The 19,379-nt window shown below is 43.2% G+C and overlaps 2 protein-coding genes across 2 annotated transcripts; one reads left to right on the top strand and one right to left on the bottom strand.

The window, feature by feature from the left end:
• The first annotated feature begins 4,744 nt into the window (after window positions 1–4,744).
• Window positions 4,745–8,985, top strand: LOC103755614 (myeloid protein 1). Its single transcript, XM_008921573.3, has 7 exons — window positions 4,745–4,832; window positions 5,387–5,519; window positions 6,482–6,633; window positions 7,157–7,327; window positions 7,640–7,754; window positions 8,214–8,365; window positions 8,767–8,985. Exons 1-7 carry the CDS (start codon window positions 4,787–4,789, stop codon window positions 8,955–8,957), a joined length of 960 nt encoding a protein of 319 aa, XP_008919821.3. The 5' UTR covers window positions 4,745–4,786; the 3' UTR covers window positions 8,958–8,985.
• A 1,347-nt stretch (window positions 8,986–10,332) lies between these two features.
• Window positions 10,333–18,239, bottom strand: LOC115307772 (F-box/LRR-repeat protein 21-like). Its single transcript, XM_029962952.1, has 6 exons — window positions 17,834–18,239; window positions 16,291–16,430; window positions 13,438–13,887; window positions 12,622–12,744; window positions 12,122–12,293; window positions 10,333–11,256 (listed from the first exon to the last, which is right to left on the bottom strand). The coding sequence occupies exons 3-6, from the start codon at window positions 13,807–13,809 to the stop codon at window positions 10,613–10,615; spliced, it is 1,311 nt and encodes a 436-aa protein (XP_029818812.1). The 5' UTR covers window positions 13,810–13,887; window positions 16,291–16,430; window positions 17,834–18,239; the 3' UTR covers window positions 10,333–10,612.
• Window positions 18,240–19,379: the final 1,140 nt, after the last annotated feature.

Here is a 19,379-nt window from a genome sequence, read left to right as displayed (position 1 = left end):
GCCACCTTCCTGCAATCGGTTTTCCTGCAAATTAAATTGGATCCAGCAAGCCACAAGCAAAATGTGAGAGAGTTGGTTGGTTCTGTGCATTGCTTCAGCCCTTGGGATGTTGTTCAGACCCAGAATAAGGCTGTGACCCCCATGAAACGCAGCCTGGTGGGTGCAAAGAAGGAGAGCAAAGCACACACTGCTCCTGCCCAGTTCACACAAACCCTTCATGAATCACTTTTTACCACCCTGATCTTTATCACTGCTCTAGACTCAGTGTGCAACTTGAAACAGAGAGTATTTGGCCCTCAGGGTATTTATTAGTAACAGAATTAGGTAAAAATAAAAAGCTCATTTTCTGAGCTTCTGAGGAAATGCACAAAATTACTTTGCTTCCTCTCTTCTCCTTTTGGACCTCTCTAATAAAATCAGTAATTAACAAAAGGAATTTGAGCTGATGCAATTTTATCTGGCTTGTTTTAGCTGAGCCCTGGGCACGAGAAGCATCACACAGAGGTAGCTGCTGCCATTTTTTTCGCCTACATACTCTGTCTGAATATACTGTTTCAAAATTTTCCCCTCAAATAGATTTTCCCCTCTCTACGTGTGACACCCGATGAGCAGGAAAACAGGAAACCAAGAGCATTTCTTCTGGAGAAGAAGATCCCACAGGGATCCAAATGTGAGAGCAGGGGGGGCTTAAAACCCCTTGTGTAGCAGGACCAGCACGATTCTCCTCCTTGTCCTGCTGGCCTGCAGTGGGTTGTCTGGAGCTGAAACCCCTTTCCTGGTCTGCACCAGGCTCTGAAGTCCACTCCAGGCTGGTGTCAGCTGGATTCAGGGGTTGGCTCTGTCCAAGCCACACCATTGCCCTGTCACTGTTTCTGTGTGACAATCACAAGTGACATTGTGGGATGACCTTTCACTGAGCCAAGGGGAAAGGAGAGTGCAGGGTGTGTGAGGTGTAACACCTGCTTTAAAGCTGTTCCCACACCCTGCACATCGTGCCCTGGTGGGTGAGGGCTGAAGCAGCTGGGGATGGAGACTGGCACAGGGGATGGATCCTCCAAGGCCAGCAGCCCTGCTGCAGCTCACTCCTCTCAGACTGCCCTGCTCTCCTTGCAGCCAACCCCAAGATTTCTTCAATAAGCCAGGAATTTCACTTGTGCCTGAACATGGAAAATCACATTAATGAAGGGCTGCCTCGCTACAAATCGCTTTGAATTTCTTTGGTGCTGTCATAGGGTTTGGGCTGGGTTCTGCTTTTTTTAAGGCAGCTGGGGAGAAAAAAAACCTGTATAAAGCTGAAACCCAAATCTTCCCGAGGGCCCATCAGCAAAGCCATAAAACAACAGTGATGAAGTAACTCATTCCTTTTCCCCAGGCTCCTGCCTCAGGATTGCCTTGGCACACCCGGGTTTCTCTTCGTCCAAGTGAGGCATTTCTTTCCATTAGTAAATCAGCTGAAGACTTTCCTGGGACAACAAGCTCTTGTTAATAGGACAGGGTTTCTCAGGCCAAGGCTGCCAATGTGCTACTGGGAGTGTCCTGGGCTAAAGTGCTTTGGAAGTGCTGCAGGCTCATGGATTTCCTAGTGCAACTCCAGCCCTGGAGAAGCAGGGAAGCTGCTTCAGTGAGGGCTGTTTTTGTCTTGGCATGATTTTTTTCTTCTAAGAAACTCCAGAAATGTATTTGCTGCCCCTGTGAGAGGTGCTTAACCTGCTGTGTCCCATTCACCTGCCCCAGGAACCACTTTAGTTTTGCTGTGAATGAAAAATCAGCCCTACCTGAAGGGGCAGATATGACCAGATGTTGAAAGCAATTCAATACCATGGAGGTTTGAAAATCTCTTGGAGAAAAAAAAAAAAAAAACACACTTTTCTTTCATTTTTTTTTACACTGAAAGGAGAAATATCACAGCAAAATTCCCCAGCATTCTCCAGTTTTGACCAATTTTTTTTTTTAATTTTTGTCATAAAGTTGTTGCCCCCAGGAAAGGAAGAGTCCAACTGCAGCTTCCCCTTCAGCTCACACATAGCAAGGAAGAAAGGCAGGATACTCACGCCTCCCACAGCCTGGGAGCTGCTTAAAATGACTCTCCCAGCCCTGCTTTTTGGGTGGTCAGCGAGCGCAACCTGCTGATATCCCACCGGAACTACAATCTCAGCCCTGTACGCGAGGCTTAGTTAATCTTTGGGGCAAAATTCCCCTTATTTCAATGATCAGGCCCCGAAATTATTCGCCAGTGCACTTTGGATTACATTGGATTTTCACCACAAAAGCCTGCACTGCTGGTGGCACAAGTAAATTCTTCTGCAGTCGGTTCTTGAAACACATTTCATTTTGTAACGGTTAGCTCAAAGAATATTATTCATTTTTCAGGGGAACAGCTCTTAGGGTGTTCAGTAACCTGTTGTCACAGCTCAGCACTGACTTGTTCCCACACAGACAGCATCAGGCTCAGCTCCTTCACTGCCTGGTGGGGCTCTCAGCTGAGAAGGACATGGACATGTTGGAGCAAGTGCAGAGGAGGCCATGAAGATGCTCTGAGGGCTGGAGCAGCTCTGCTCTGGAGGCTGAGAGAGTTGGAGATGTTCAGTCTGGAGAAGAGAAGGCTCTGGGGAGACCTTAGAGCCCCTTCCCCTAAAGGGGTTCCCAGAGTGTTGGAGAGGGACTGGAGTGAGAGGACAAGGGGGAATGTTTTCCCACTACCAGAGGTTAGATGGGATACTGGGAAGGAATTCTTCCCTGTGAGGGTGGGGAGGCCCTGGCACAGGTTATCAAGAGAAGCTGTGGCTGCCTCTGTATCCCTGGAAGTGTCCAAGGCCAAGTTGGACAGGGCTTGGAGCAACTTGGTGGTTGATGTCCCTGCCCATGGTGGGGGAGTCGGAATGAGATGGTCTTTGAGTTCCTTTCCAACCCAAACCAGTCTGTGATTCAAGGATTCAATGCTATCAGCCCAAACACTCCCATTTCCCCTCTGAGCAGTTGCTCAGTCCATGAGAAGACCTTGAAGGGTCTCCTTACACAGCCAGGTAAGTTACTACTGACATAAAAGGGAAAGAATGGGGACCTCACACCAGTCCTGCAGGAGAAAGGAGCCAGCAGTTCCCAGCTCAGCCCCCCTGCTCTCATGAGCTCCCTGCAGCTCTGCACCCTGGCTCCTCTCCACGTCCTCTCCCTCTCCCCTGTGCAGGGAAGGAAATGGTGCAACTGCAGCTCCCGGGACTGCAATGCCAGGGGGTTGTTCCATATCCTGCTGTTGGCGTGTGCCAAGCAGCCAATTCAGGACTTTCACAACTGCACCTCCCAGCTGTCCATGAACAGCTTGTTGCCCAACACAGGATCCCACCAACTTCTGGTGGGATCACTTTCTGGCAAGGGTCACACAAAGCCACACATCCTGTATTTAAGTCCAGAGGAAACCAGCATCCCCAAACCCTGAATATCCACTGAGAGCTCTCACCAGCACATTGTATCATTTATCAGCCTGGACTCTGTTATACTGAGCAAATTACAACCAAAAGCCCCACCAAAACTAGGCTGCAAGGACATAACACTTTTATAAATATCTGTTTGGTGGCTGCAAGTGTGGAAACCAGCAGTTCTTCCTGGCAGGATGAGGGAGAAAGCAGCAGGGACAAAACCAGCCAAACCACTTTTCATAACTCCAGGGAGGGCCAAAAAATTGTTTGAGGATTAAATATTGTCTGGGGGGGAAAAAAATAAAAAGCTTGGAACCACGAGTGAGAAATTTGTCTCCAACTGGTTGTTCCATGGAGGTTTTCAGAAAACATGATGTACAGATGCTCCCTGCAAACTAGAAATGGGGCAGAGACACATCTGCTTCTCCTCTGAATAAAATCTGCAGGACTTTCAGAGGTTTCTGTACCTTGGAATATCAGATAGTTTATGTGAAAGTGCCATGACTTATTTAAATTTCATATTAACCAAAACAGGTTTGTTTTGCTTTTCTGTAACTAGTGCAGAAAAATCAAATTAAAGAATTACAAGAGGCACTAAGGAGCCTGATTTACAGCACAGCAGCTGAAACCAAGCAGATACTAAATGAAACATCTTAAAACCTAGAGTTTCTGAACTCCACGTCAGTGTTGCCCACGGAACTTGGGTTTGCAACAGTTGTTTCAGAACTTGAAGATGTTTAAATAAGAATTCTACTGTCAAAAACTAGGGTTTCAGTGAAAAGACTCCATGGATTTAAGTGACATAATTGACAATTTCAGCTGCACAAGAACAAAAGACATGTTTCCATGCAAAAGCATCTGTATTTCTTAGCCTAAGTGAATGCTCATGCTGTGCCCAACACTACAGCTCCATGTGCTCCTGGCTGGCACAAACACCCGGGAGGAGGCACTGGAATGAGCAGTGAAGGACAAACTGGGTTACATCCACCCTGGAGCTTTGCCCACTCAGTCCTCTGAGTTCCCACCATTTTTGGCCTGAGTGTGCCCTTAACTTCGGGAAGGGGAAGAAAAGGTGTTATAAGAAACGGTTCAACCAGAGTTTCCTGCACTGAGGGATTGCCCGTTTCCACCTGTTCCTGTGTGCCAAGAGCCCGAGGGTTTTATCTGCCTTTCACAACCAGCTCCAACACCTGCAGAGCCCGTGGACACCCCCAGTGCTGAATATGGCAACACCACCAGCCCAGAGATGTAACACTTTGCTCAAGACTGATTGGCCAAGACAACGGACTCATTCAAAACCACATAAATACCCCGGGTGGCTTCTGTGCAATGTCTTTGACTGGATCAAAGAACACGGGTGAAGCAGCCCCAAAATGCCAGCTCTCAGTCTGGTGGCTCTGGTCAGCTTGGTGTCCACTGGTGAGTTGGGATTGCTCTGTTACAGCTTGTCTTGACTGGGTTTAGGCAGACACTAATGAATTACTGAAACTCGCTCCACTGCAAATAATGCTAATTTTTTTCAATCCAATTGTATCAAGCATTACAGTGATTTGCACAGTTATGACTATTATAAAATATAGAATTAGGTGGGCACTAAGAGTCATATATTGAAGTGATCAGAGGTGCCATGAAGAATCATAGAATTGTTAAGGCTGGAAAAGACCACTGAGTCCAACCATCAACCAGGCACCACGGGTTTGATTTATTTCCCAACCTATTTTTTAAAATCTTTATCTATAGCTTTGCTTTGTTTTTAGTATATATACCTTAAAGTAAGACCTCAAGGAAAAGTGGATCAAATCTATACAGCAGGTTGTATAATGTCCTTTTACCTACAGCTTCTGAGATTCCAAACTCCTGTGAGTTCAGGTCTCCCACTCTAAACACCCTATTTTGCACCTTAACACTTTCTGTTGCACTGGGCAGAAGATGGTTGAATTTTCCCTGCTTTTTTTTCTCTTTTCCACGTGAAGTTTTTGCCAAGCAGCTGGATGGACACCCACCCCAACAGCAGCACAGACACTGGGCCCCGATCTGCAGCGGGAATCCCACCAACCGAATCCGGGGCTGCGACAGATACAGCTGCGGGAATTTCGGCGCTGACAGGTAACACGGTGGGCACTGGGACTCTGGGGTTCACTGCTGCTTTCCTAAAGGAAATTTTCAGGCAGGAGAGAGTACAGTTAAATAGAGATGACACTTAGAATGAGGGAAGACTCTTGTTGGCAGGACCTCTTACCCGTTTTTGGGATATTCCTCAGCAATCTCTCAGAAGTGCAGTGGTACCACTGCTGGCAACTGATGCAGGGGTGAAGCAGGGAGACCATTACATGACACACAGCCAAAGGAAAGGAAAGTATTTCAAGGATTTGTGTCATCCTTGTTATTTAACAAGATATTTAACTAACATTCAGCAGCAGCCCAGTAGTTTCATTCACACAAACTAAAAGTCTGTCAGCACCGTTGTCATTAAAGAGAGACCTGACAACACAGCAAGTTATATGCCCCTGAAAAATGCTTTTATAAGTATTTATAAGTCTTCTGCTTTCCCTGTATTTTCCTGCTGTCTCCTCTCCCCAGGCTCTGTAAGAAGTTTTCATCCTCATCATGTCACTTCCAAACTTCTAAATGAGAAAATGCCAAACATAAGATTCCATTTCACATGGGCACAGATGTATTTTGGGGTAGAACAAGGCTACTTCACTATAACACCCTGAAATACCCCGTGAACTTGGGAAAATTAAAAATAAGCTTAAATTTGATATTTAAAGAAGACCAGAGGAACGTGAACATTTTGCAATTTAAAAAAAAAAAAAAATGGACCAAAGCTGCTGTTTTCTAATTTGATTGCAGGTACAAAAATTTTGTTAGACAAGCTTCAGTTATCTGATAAGGTTACACAAGGTAAACCCTGACAGATGTGTATCTGATATTGATACATAACACTAACCCTGATAGATGTGTGTCTGATATTGATACATAGCATTAACCCTGATAGATGTGTATCTGATATTGATACACAACATTATAGCTGACAGATGACTCTAAGGATGGATTTGTGCTTCCAGGGACAGTGGCAAAGGAAAGCACGGGGGGGTGGATGTCATCTGCCGGGATGGAGCCACCGTGTACGCTCCGTTCAGCGGGCAGCTCTCCGGACCCATCCGGTTCTTCCATAATGGGAATGCCATCGATGATGGAGTCCAAATCAGCGGATCAGGCAAGTAATGAACACCAGGTATGCTGTGAGGCTTGCACACAAGTAATCAAAGTAATCACTCCATTTCCTTGAGTAAGATTCCTTCAGTTCAAGCACAGTGCTGAGTAGTGTCACACCCTCTCTAGCACGCTGAAATTTTGGAAGGCAGCACATCAGCAGGATGCAGTCCTTTCCTATGCTTTTCCCAGAGAGGAGGGAAGAAAGGAGTTCGAAAACATGTAGCAGGAAAACAACAACCCCAAATAATAATAACAAAAAGGAAACAGTAAAAATAAAGCATCGGAAGTACACCCTCAGCTTTGCTGAGAGGATGTTTTCCTGTCCCTGTTTTCCAGCTCCCTTTTTTCCTCTTTTCCACAGCAAATCCAGTAATTTTGATTTCACGGTTGCTGGTACCTTGATGACATTTCTGCTTCATCCTTACAGTCTCCAGTAAGAGGCTGGCAGGGAATGCTTCTTGCTTTCCCAAGGAGCAGAGGCAGCTGATGTTTCCTGACCTCCCTTCCTCTCCCGTCTCCTCCAGGTTACTGCGTGAAGCTCGTCTGCATTCACCCCATCCGGTACCATGGCCAAATCCGCAGGGGGCAACAGCTTGGGAGAATGCTGCCCATGCAGAAAGTGTTTCCTGGCATTATTTCTCATATCCACGTCGAGAACTGCGACCACTCCGATCCTACCCACCTGCTTACGCCCGGTAAAAAAACCCCCAAAAATGAAAAAAGCAGCCCAGAACAGGAGTAGAGTTGCACTCAAGGACCTGTGATTCTCTCTTTGAATTTTTGTCTCTAAAGCATGTCTGAGATATTACTATCCAGCTTAGTTGTACATTCTACTTACATTTCCTGTAAAGATGACAAATCCTGTGGAGGGAAATCTGACTGCCCACATGGGATGTAATTCCAACATGTTCTTACCCAACTGCATTAAAACACAGCAGTCACAAACATGCCAGGCTTAAAACAATCAGAAAGCTAACTTTGATGTGCTGTGTTTCTGTGTTTCAAAGATGTCCCACCACTGCCACAACGAGACAGCGGCTGGGCCACGGTGTGTGCTGGGAATCCCACCAACGAGATAAGGGGCTGTGATAAGTACGGCTGCGGATACTACGGAGCTCCGAGGTAACCGTGCCATGGGAACACGTGGGGTTGTGTTGTTCCTCCACTGAAATAAGAGTTGAACGCTGTTTAAGTCACTTAAGAATCACAGCTTTGAAGGTTTGGGTTGGACATGAGCAAACTTTTAGGCCGCACACATTGTTGATAACACTTCTCTGCTTGGAGGTTTTTATCGCTCCGACTAAGCTGTGCCTGACCTGGTGTTGGGAACAGTCCTGACTTGATGTCCTTCACACAACCAAACTTTCTGTGACTCCACAGTTCTATTTAAGACTTGGAAGAAAGGCTTTTTCTCCAGCCCTAACAGGTCACCCACCCTATTAAACCACCAAAAATCCTTTACGGATCCTTCAGCCAGTCTGACACTATTTCCATCCTAACAACCCATTTCCAGGGATCACCCCGTGCTGCCTGCTCTCCCTCTCTAACAAGAGATGTCTCTAATCCCATCCCTGTTTCCAGGCGCAATGGCAAAGGGAAGCACAGGGCAGTGGATGTGATCTGTGCTGACGGGGCCACCGTGTACGCTCCCTTCTCCGGGCAGCTCTCCGGGCCTGTCAAATTCTTCCACAACGGAAACGCCATCGATGACGGAGTCCAAATCCAAGGCTCAGGTAAACGGCCACTCTTCATTTAATGTCTCTGAGGTCACACAGGATGTGTGACCTTGCAGCTACCAAGCACTTCAGCAAGGTAAATGTCTTCTTCTATCCACCTACTCACAGAACTTTTTGCTCCTGCTACAACGCTAGAGTGTCTTTGAGCCCTACCCTTTACTAAAGCAGCAATTCCCACCTTTTCCCTGCCTTCCATCTTCCCTCTTCCACCAAGTCAATGACTTCAACCACTACTTATTTTTTATGACCATAATGCCTTTGCTATTTTGGTATTTTCACTATTGCTATCTCAGTGGAAAGGCTAAGACGGAAATTGTTAATATTTCTGAAACAGAGTTAGTACAGAAAAACAAACGCTTCATCAGTCATCTGACGTTTTCCCTCCTTTCTTCCACCAGGGTTCTGTGTAAAACTACTCTGCATCCATCCCATAAGATACAACGGTGCAATTTCCAAGGGACAAGTCCTTGGGAAAATGCTGCCAATGCAAAGAGTATTTCCTGGCATCACCTCTCACATCCACATTGAGAACTGCGATCACTCGGATCCTACAAGCAATCTCGAAAGGGGGAAAGGGCGAAGAGAGTGAAATGGAAATGCAGCAAATTCTAAATAAATTCATCTCAGCATCCAACAGTTGTTTTTTCTCCTCATGAAAAAGTCTATGCTAATACTGATTCATTACGTTGTGAGTTACACAAGCAGTGTCTCTAGTGGAGGCTCACACAAGGGAAAAAGATTTGAGTTTTTGTTGGAGGGAATTGGGGAATTAGCAATGATTAGTTATAAGCTTTCTAAAAAGAGCCTGAAAAATCAGCTAAAATGCAAACTAGCTACCCCCTCATGTCTTCATATCCACCCACAAGTTCTCACTTTTACCCTTTCCAGTCTCTTCCCCACCCCACTGGGTGTGTGGGGCTGAGCTGCCAGCCAGGGTTAAACCATGACAGTGACAAACACCACCAGCTAATTAATGTAGAATTCTCATTATCAACAGGAAGACAGACCAGGTACAGCATGAAAGTGATTACAGCAAAATTTATATACAATGAGTTTTAGTTTACAGTGAGCAAAATGTCAACACAAAAATACAGACTCTAATTTACATCAACTCACCATGCCTCTCCCCTTTTAAGAAAATAAATATATTAAAATCTTCTTTCTTAAAAAACAGTTAGTAGCAACAAGTATTAAACAGTCCTGAATTAAACATTTCAGGATCACCTCCAGCAATCCTTTCTCTAGAAATCAAGGCTTACAGCACAGCCAAGATCACTACAGGCCATCCTGGCCTGTCAGTGACAAGTAATTTAAGTGCTCTAAATCCTGGATTCCACACAGAGAGGGATCAAAGACAACTCTATTCCATTTGTTCCTTCCTTCTCACCAGCCACATTTATGAAATCCTTCTTATCTCTCAATTATGAAAGCATGGAACAGCATTCCAGACAGTCTGAAAGACCAAATCCAAAGCTATTTCTTATATCCCAACAGTTTCCAAAGTGCCTTATTACTCACTCAAGCAGTCAATCCAGCTACAAACTTTTACATTCATTAATTTTAACAAAGTCTCTTTCTCACCCTTTTAATGCATAGGACAAAACCAACATACTGTACAATGCAGTCTCAACAGCTTCACTACTGTGACAGAATTATTTAAAGTGCAATTTAATGCTTACAAAAAAACTTTACAGTTTCAGCTTATTAAAATTTTAATATAATACCATGAGTTTAAACTAGATTACATCTGATTAACCTGGGCTAGTGTATTTTAATGTACAAGCTTTTACAATTAAAACATGAATATTTATAAAAAAGCTATATAAAACATCATGACAAATAATACTGTACTCCAAGTTGTATACAGCTTTCCATAAAGATTGATTTCCTAAAGGAAAAAAGTTACCCTATTCCTCTTCTGACTATATCAGAAAGATTAAACAAAGACATGAAAAAAACTACTTTAAAGTGAACAGAACATTCAAACTGAAGTTCAGAGAAGCCCAAGTTCACTGAAGTTTGAAGCACCTGTAAACCACAGAACTGTTAAGTACACTTTAATCTATCTTCTATTTCAATATACAATTAATATTCTAGAGTGTTTTGCTGTTAGTCTACCAGAGGTTCTCAAGGTAGAAAAACTCAAATCTGGAAGTAAGTTTTCACATTTCCTTTTGAAATTCCTTATTTGCATAGAAAGCAACACCCTGATTTCACCCCTTTATCCACAAACGGAGAGAGAATTTACCACGTTGGCATCATATCAGGAAACCACATCCTGCCGAGGTGCTTGGAGACCTCCAAATGCAGCCGGTCCAAGCTGTAATCGCTGTCTGGGATCAGCACCTCCTCCATGATGGACAGCTGGGTGAGCCTGCCCCCACACACCTTCACAAACTCCACGAAGCCCCTGCAGGTCACCTCGCACTCCCCCAGGCCCATGGCCGTGAGGTTCTTGCAGCGCTGGGCGATCTGGATGAGCTCAGCATCCAGGGGCTGCAGCCCGTTGGCGCACACGACCAGCTCGATGAGCCGCGGGCAGTTGATGCCGATGCGGCCCAGCAGCGCTTTGCTGACGGCGCGCCCGAAGTACAGGTGTGTGACCGGCGTCTCCTCCCGGAAGAACACGTCAAACTCGTCCTCGTAGAGGAAGAAGTACATCACGATGTTCACTTTGGGGGAGTGCTTGACCAGAGCGTCCCAGCTTTGCTTTTTGATGGTGTGGAATTCCACCTGCCCGGGGTTCTCGCTCACGACGTCGATGCGAAGGTGCTCGAGGTCGACGTGCTTCTCGCTCGACAGAGCCAGCAGAAGCTCATCACTTAAGATGTAGTAGTTCAAAGCCAGCTCCTTAAGTCCGTGGCACTGATCAGCGACACAAAGAATGCCTGAGGAACGAGAAAAATTAACTCTGTAAAATGAAAAGCAAATATAAGCACAGTTGTTCACTGTAAAGTTCAAGCAAGTACTAATTCTATTGGCTTGAGTTTTCATGCTTATATCCAAAAGCCCAGAAATACTGAAGTTCTAGATATCCACAGCATTTTACAGAGTTCTGGCCATCAACATTTATGAGTAAAAGACCCAAGTCTAACTAGTCATACTCATATTGGATCTGCTTATCTTCCTCTTTGCCCTTCCCTATGCAGCTTTGAAGTAGCAACTGAAATTAGGTCAGATGCAGCTGAAGTAGACACTATTCCCTTCTTCCTTCAACTTACATCTACACTGTTTAAATCACCACCAGCAACCTTGTTTAACAGTTAAAACAGAACCTTTTGAGAATTAAGACATAAACAACATAACTGCTCTTCATCTGCTGGAATACAAAGTACACAGATTAAATCACCTTTTGTGGACTCCAGAAAAGAATACAGGAGATAGACCAGTCCCAGATTCCCTTCCCCTAGCATTAAGGCTTCAGGAGAAAGGAAAGTGGGACTCAAAAGCCCTCTGAACTTTCTAGCAAGGGAGTATTCCAAAGGCAGTGAGCCCTTCACCAATCAGTGAGTTCAGATCCAGATCCAGACACACGAGGGCCCTACAGAAACTGAAAACACTCCCAGTCTTCACCACTAGTTTGTGCAATTTGTACACACTCAGAGCACCTTGCAAAGCCATTACTGACACTGCTTTAATCTCCTTTATCCCACCAAGCAGTAGTTGATTCATGGATCAGGGATTTTGTGTGTGTGTTCCCATTACTGTTTTGATACTTTACAACTCCGTTTGTCACATATATTCACTACTCACCAGCAGGTGAAACGTGAGGACAGCTGCTCATTTTTAGCAGTTTTAGAGTGTCACTGTTGTTAGCAACAAGAACCTTCAGGGAAGGATCATCAACTGGTGTGTCATCTATCTTGATTGATGATAATGACTTGGAGTTTACAAAAACTACTGTCAGTGCTGAAGCAAAATGAGCCTGTTTGGAGAAATGGAAGGAAGGAAAAAAAGTCTTATGAAAAGATGGGCAGAACTTCAGCTTCCCAACCTCACATTCTGCACACACAGAAAGTAGAAAAATAATCACTTCTCAGTCATTCCCTTTCTTGTGCAACAAAGAAAGGCTTATTTGAACATGAACATAGGGGATCTTTGTTTAAAAACACGCTGCTGCACATGACAGAAGTCAACTTTACACTCAGTAATTAACTCATCCACTCTGATTTATTGTTTCCCTGTAATAAAACAAGGATAAGTGGACACAGTGATGAGCCCAAAGTACCTCGTTACAGTTTGTAGAACATTACCTTAGAGACATTCATGAAGCTTGGCTTTGCTGTAGAGATTAAACCCAGTGTCTTGATTGAACAATTCACCAGCTGAGAAAGGATGTCACAAGCTGCTTCTGCTGACTCAGTACTACTATCAACCTGTAAAAGCAATTTTAAAATAATGAAGTCATTCTTCAGTATTACTGAAAAAACAGCACCATGGATACCCAAGACTGCAAGTTCCACACCTGGTCAGCTGTGCTGCTCCAGCCTGCAATTACCACAGGGACAAAGTGCAGCATTAATCAGAAATTTCAAGATAAGAACAAGTCCAGGAAAGTTCAGGAAAATTTTCCTGAGTATGACTGCTGGGCATTTCTAGTATGAACAGAGACCTTAAATCTGAGCCTTCTCTTCAAATAACCTCATGTTATTACAGTCCTGTAACAGTACTGGTGCTACAACAGGCAGTGATACGTATTTTTTTTAAATGCCAACTCTTGGAGCCCAAAAAAGACTTGGCAAAGTCTAGATTTAATCCATTTTATCTGCATGGACAACATCTTTGCATCTTAAATAATGAACTGGTTCTCAATTCCTTAGCCTGAAGAGTGACTTTGGACAAGTCTCTGTTTCATCTCACCTTCTCTCCTCTGCCTTGCATGACAACAGCTCTTTCTTTACTTTGTAGAGATCAGAGTGTGGAAAGTTGAAGGAAGCTGCCTGTGCATGTGGAAATAAATTGCTGCAAGAGCAAGACTTCCCAGGTCCAACCCTTAATGCAGCTGGCACAGAGCAGCTGCATGCCCTGCACACAGTAAGGTGACAGAGCAGACGCAGTTCCAGGCTTACCTTGAAGCTGACGTACTGCAGGTGATCAGCGTGCCTCTTGATAATCTGCTGAATGAGGTCTGGGTGGGTAGACTTTAAGTAAGAAGTGGCTGGCTGGCTGAGTTCAAATTCAAATCTCCTCCAGAGATCTGGGATGTGAAAAACCTCATTCCACCTTCGGCAAACAGAAGACGCCCTGGCTCGATCCACCAGAGTGAGGAACTGGAAAACACGCAGGATCACGTGGTGGGGGAGGCTGCCCCAGTCCATCGAGGTGCATAGGGCAGATTCACCAAACACTGAGCCATATGAACTAGTTTTCTGTTTTTTGCTTGTCTGTGATGTGTGAGGAGCTTCAGTTCCAACCACAACTCTCTGCCCAGCTCTCTTCATCGTGGAAGTTTCAGGGGCTGTAACGATCCGATGTGTTCAAACGGCAGTTTCCTGGAAGGGCTCACGCACAGCAGGGCTCTAGAAAAATACAGGATATTAGGGGAGGAAGGGAGACAGGGCAGTGGAAACACAGGAAGAGATAACAAGGCAATAAAGTTTAAATATAGCATGTTACTCTGAAAAGAAGCATGTCCATATGTCCATATCCAGTGCACAGATGTTGGCAAGGACCTTCTCTCTCAGTACCTTTTATTTTGTACAACCTGATTTGAATCTGGAGAACTTGGGTTTGTTAATTTACTAGGTATAGTTTCATGTGTTAGTACTTCACAGTACATAAAGCACTTTGTAGGGAAAAAGAAGTATAACAGCAATTTAATTTAGCAGTAAAAAGCTGTTTCAGTTTAAATTTAAACTCAGCAGCCAAACTACGGAATCTACTAATGATTCCTAAAAAGTTTATCAACTACAGAACCTAATTCATAAACTCTATTTAAACAGATAAACCTGGGACAGGCATGTCAGAGTCAGATTGAAAAGTTTTGCCCACCTTCCCTTTGCCTTTTTTTTTTTCTTTTAAATCATGTCAGGCAGGGGGAAAATGTTTGTACAACTAACAACAAAAAACTTCAGAGGTCACTTATCAAAGCAGGGCAAAGTAAGTGAAGTTCACGTGCTGGTTTTCAGCAGGAGAAAGGACAGTGACCTTGGAATTCAGCAAACTGCATGGATCTGCTTCACTGAGGGCCAACTGCCACACGAGCCAGAGCTCAGTAAAGAGCAGCCTAAGGAAAAGCTCTGCTTTCCCAGGCTGAAGCAGCACAACCTACCCAAGACATTCTGGACTGAATTCTGTGATTCACTCAATTCTCAGCAACAATCTTTGTTTCAAATGCCACTTCATTTCACAGCAGGTTGAGGCCCCTTCTCAAATGTCCCACTAATCAGATGTTCAGCCAGACCTTCTCTCTTCCCAACCAGTCTGAAGGATTTTCCAATGCGTTTTTCAACAAACAGAGTACGTTATCTAGTTTTTTTACTGAACAAACTTCCATGGCAACTCTCACAGAATGCTTTTTCTGGTCTGAAAATTTTCCATAGTATCCTCATTATGGGGGAAAAAAAAAATCCACCCCCTCCCAGTCCCCAGTATTGCAGAAACAGCTGCCAAAATACATACTATCCTATCAAAAACTTCCCTGGCCTTTTCCCCAACTTATAAAACCTGACCTGTCTGGCTGATGAGGCGTCTGACACCCAACCCACACCTGCATGAAAAGAAAGCATGTGCATTCTTAGGGAAGTGGGAAAGAACAACCTACCCAATTAATTAAGAGCTGTTCACATGACCAGCTTTACTACTGTTTAACCTCCTGACAAATTATCTCAACCACCAAGAAATTTATTTCAGCAGTTGTTATAAATCTTCACTCAGTCTACTCAGAGTTCCATTAATGACTGGAATCAGCAATATATGAAGCTAAGCTACCAATACTCTTTAAATTATATTAAACAACAGGTTTTCTTTCCTGAATAGACACGTGGCTTACATTAACAGTGTTACTAATGGAATGAAGATACAATCTCAGCATGAATAAACATTTTGCTACTAGACCAACAAATTATCATCCACACAACCATCTTTTATGACTTTTGAGTGCTTTAAGTCACACAATGAATGGGCATTCCAAAGCATTAAGTGTGGATGTAGTAATTAACCATTGCACAACTCTTGCAGTTGCTCATAGCCTTGCTAAATTTAGCAAAGGTTAAACACCTTTTGAGTCAAATACCTGTTGTTTGTTTTTCCTCCTCCCTCCTCCAGAGGAACTATAAATTTAGCTGTTTGCTAAACCTGAAGTCCAGATTAAAAAATGAAATTTAACAAATTCTGTTGGCTGAGAAGCTTCTCTTTGCTACTGCTGTTCTCGTGTAGATCTGCAACATCTTGGTTAAAGATAAGTTTCTGATAAAAATGGAAATTTTTGCTATCTTATTAAAAAATAACTTGGGTGCTGATTTGGCTCCCACAAAGAAGTTCTGGCATCTGAGAACAACCAGAAAGGGAATTCCCCTAAACCACAGGTCAGGCTACAGCCCACAAGCAGCACATCCACTCCAGATGGATGAAGACCTGATGGAACATGGCCAGAACTTGTTCTTGTTGCTACATCCTTTAGCAACTGGTTATGTCCAGAATTTTTTATATTTTATACTGCAGTCCTTTAAATCTACCAAAATGAGTTCATTTTACTTGCTGTGGGATGCAAAGCCAGAAAAAGGTTCTGTTGGTCATGCATCAAAGTTTTTTACCAAACATGAAGCCCCAGTATTTACTGTGAAATATGAATGCTTGTTTCCTTCTGAATACTGAAACTATAAGCAGTATATATTTGAAAACACAACTGAAGTTCACTAAATTATAGTTCCATGTGATACAATCCAGGCACTATTCACTGAGAGGTTTACAGGCACACATACCCCAAAGAATGTGGAGGTTCCTGTCAAGTTACCAGCACCTTTCTGGTATCTGAACATCCATCCCACTGTTGAGTCATCCTGTGTGTGTGCATGGAGTCCTTAACCAGAAGGCAGGGACGGGTTCCAGAAGATGAACCGACCTGTGAAGCCATCAACCAAATTAAAACTGTTCTGCAGTGTCTGGGAAACCCCCAGGGAGGACTAAAATCAATTCTGGAACAGAGATGAGTAGGACACACTGCTCTGCAGGGCAGATGTGGAAGCAGAACAACAATATGTGCCAAGCAGATTAGTTTTACCAAACACTTTCTGAAAAATATCATTTAACTAATGGGAAGGTGTCATTATTGGCAAAAATCTAGTTCTGAACTACAATTTTAGTCACATGAGCACTCTTATGCAACACAGATACACCTCTGGATTCTTGAATATTACCTAAAGAAATTACAAACCTGGGTAAGAAGTGTTTATTTTTTCAGCTTGCTGTATACCAAAACCACATGAATCAGAAGAGTTAAAGATATGATTTCTAATACTTTGAAATGTAAAGACTCTTGGCTTTCAACTTTACTCAGTCTTACTCCAAAAGTATGTTTACTGCATCATGATAATCTTAAAAGTGAAAAAACTACTTTGGTCAGTTAAACTGTTTCTGGAAAAAAGATTCATATATATGAATATCCTCCCATGTACTAATATGGAAAAACTACCCTGTATCTTACTATGAAAGAGCATCTTGGTCTGCTATAAGAAAATACACCCAAAACCTCCACATTCAGTTCCCCATTTTACATTATTTGAAGATGTTTTAAGGGAAAGCTACAGGAACAGCAACACACACCTCACTAAATCATGACAGATTTTAAAAGTAGATTTAGAAATGCAAGATGTTTACCAAGTATTGTGTTCAACCAGTAATAACATCTTTAGAAACCTTCCAATGCTGAACTTCTTTATTTTTCTTTAAAAGATGGGACACAAGGCTTTAAGATTCTCCCAGATCATATCATCACCTTATGGAAAACTACTCAGTTAATATCAGCTTTATAGCTGTAAAGTGTAACACTGCTGGAGTACATGTGTTATTTATGAACGGGGAGAAGCAGCTCCCACCTCCTCTGCAAAATCCAACTCAAGCCCTGCAACCTGTGCAAGGAATGCTGCTGCTCAGCTCACACACCAGGGAATTTAAGAGCTGAACAGTCATGCTTGTCTAGCATGAGAAAGTTGGTATTCATTAGCAACTCTGTTCGTGGGTGGCACCTGAAGAAATCTGTCACTTATGGTGGCCTTGCACTGCACAGTCTACAGGTGCCACGTGTTCTCTCTCCTGGGAAGGGAGCAGAGTCTGTGCAGGACACAGAACTCATTTTCACAAGTGCTGTCAGTGTCTAACAAATAGAAGGTAGGTTCAGGACACATATAAACAGAATACATAAATAATCTTATGATTGAAAGTACAAAACACTGAGATGCAATTTAAAGATCCAACACAGAAGTGTATTAAGTTTATAAAATACGTATTTTGAAGCAACTTCCTTACCTAAAGAATGCTTCCAAGTTACACTTGGCAGTAAGTGAATGAACTGAGGCAGCTGCAGCCATGGGGCACTCACATGCATCTGTCTGCTTTCCCCTCCTGTCCAGGTAAAATGCCACAAAAACCTTTATTAGTTTTGAAAAAAATAATCCTCATACTACACACAGTGCAAAAATTATAGGAAAGTACATTGGCATCAATTTATACATTTTCTTGCTTTAGTAAAGGAGCTTGAGGGCACCATCTTAACACAAGGCAGCTCATCCCACACTGCAAATACTGGCACTGAGAGAACTGTGAGATCAGATTAAACACAAAACTGATAGGAAACAAGTGTTGCAACTGCATTTACATTGTACTGGTCAACAGCACAAGGCAAACAGTAAATTATTCAGTATTTGCATTATCATCACCACTAGCGGTGAAGTTTGGAAAACGACACTGTAACTACTAATGTAATCTAGCAGTAATAAAAAACATAGATTAAAAAAAAACACAACAACAAACCAATAAATGTTTTTCCTCCTTGGCCAGGGGAACTGTGAGAGATGATGAGCACACATGGCACAGGCTGCTGCCACCAAACGTGCCGCAGCCTTCGCTCAGCACCTGCCCCGGCTCCGGCTGCAGTCACATGGCAGGAGCTGCAACAACCACCCACCCACCGCAGCCTCCTCCCTGTTTACGAGCTCCCAGAACAGCCTGAACCACCTGGGAAGGAGGATCACAAGGCACCGCAGCAAGGGCTTCACGTTAAAACCCCCCACGTCCCTCTGCATTATTTTAATACTACATTGCAAATAAGTTTGTGTCTCGCTGTCTTCCAGCATAAGCAATCACTCCAAGCTTTACCCTCAAACGTATCGCTATTTTCCTTTATAAAAACATATCAAATAACTGAAATCTTTGTTGGGATGAACTTTACATGCCTATCACAGGAGTGGGGGAACCGTTCCACCTATCCTAAACTCAGTATTCTTCCCAACACTTCCTAGTGTGGCTGCAAGCAAAAGTAATTATTAATAGTAAAGTCACACCTGAAAATTAGGAAAAGGACAGTAATAGTTATTTATAGTAATAAATGTATCAAATATAGATAGTCAAAAAAGACTGCCTACAATGCTCAGCAGGCTTCTGAATGTCACAAATGTTGGACTGGTTACCTGTAACAGCTGAATAACCACAGACTATCCCCAAGAGGAAGGGAGCTTCTCTTGCAGAGACCTGTCCTAAAGACCCTCAGTACAGAAGGAAGTTCGTACTTTTACATTGCAGATAAAAGGTAGCAAATTTTAGATACTACACTAGAAAAAAAGGTACCGAAAAAATTCTTGTTAGCAAAAACAATATATATATATATATAAAATCAGGTGTATACCTAATGTACATCTGAGTGTCCTAGGCCACAAGAACCATCCAAAGCACCTTAAATCATGTTAATTTAGGTAAGCAGTAATTTTTATAATAAAAAAGCCCTAGTTATCAGAGATGCAATCAAATACAAGCTTGTTATGCAAATGACAGTGAATTATTATCTAAGGTAGTTATC

The sequence above is a fragment of the Manacus vitellinus genome, unplaced genomic scaffold (assembly GCF_001715985.3).
Source record: "Manacus vitellinus isolate BGI_N305 unplaced genomic scaffold, ASM171598v3 ctg7180002428403_pilon, whole genome shotgun sequence".
Classification (NCBI taxonomy): domain Eukaryota; kingdom Metazoa; phylum Chordata; class Aves; order Passeriformes; family Pipridae; genus Manacus; species Manacus vitellinus.
The sequence above is the reverse complement of the archived record's forward strand: the minus strand, read 5'-3'. Positions and strand labels throughout refer to the sequence as shown.

Coding starts and splice junctions, on each gene's coding strand:
- LOC103755614 (XM_008921573.3), top strand. CDS start 4,787: ATGCCAGCTCTCAGTCTGGTGGCTCTGGTCAGCTTGGTGTCCACTG. Junction 5,520..6,481: donor GGGAATTTCGGCGCTGACAG/GTAACACGGTGG, acceptor TTGTGCTTCCAG/GGACAGTGGCAAAGGAAAGC. Junction 7,328..7,639: donor TACCCACCTGCTTACGCCCG/GTAAAAAAACCC, acceptor TGTGTTTCAAAG/ATGTCCCACCACTGCCACAA.
- LOC115307772 (XM_029962952.1), bottom strand. CDS start 13,809: ATGAAGAGAGCTGGGCAGAGAGTTGTGGTTGGAACTGAAGCTCCTCAC. Junction 12,745..13,437: donor TGCAGTACGTCAGCTTCAAG/GTAAGCCTGGAA, acceptor TTGCTTTTACAG/GTTGATAGTAGTACTGAGTC. Junction 12,294..12,621: donor GCTTCATGAATGTCTCTAAG/GTAATGTTCTAC, acceptor TTCTCCAAACAG/GCTCATTTTGCTTCAGCACT.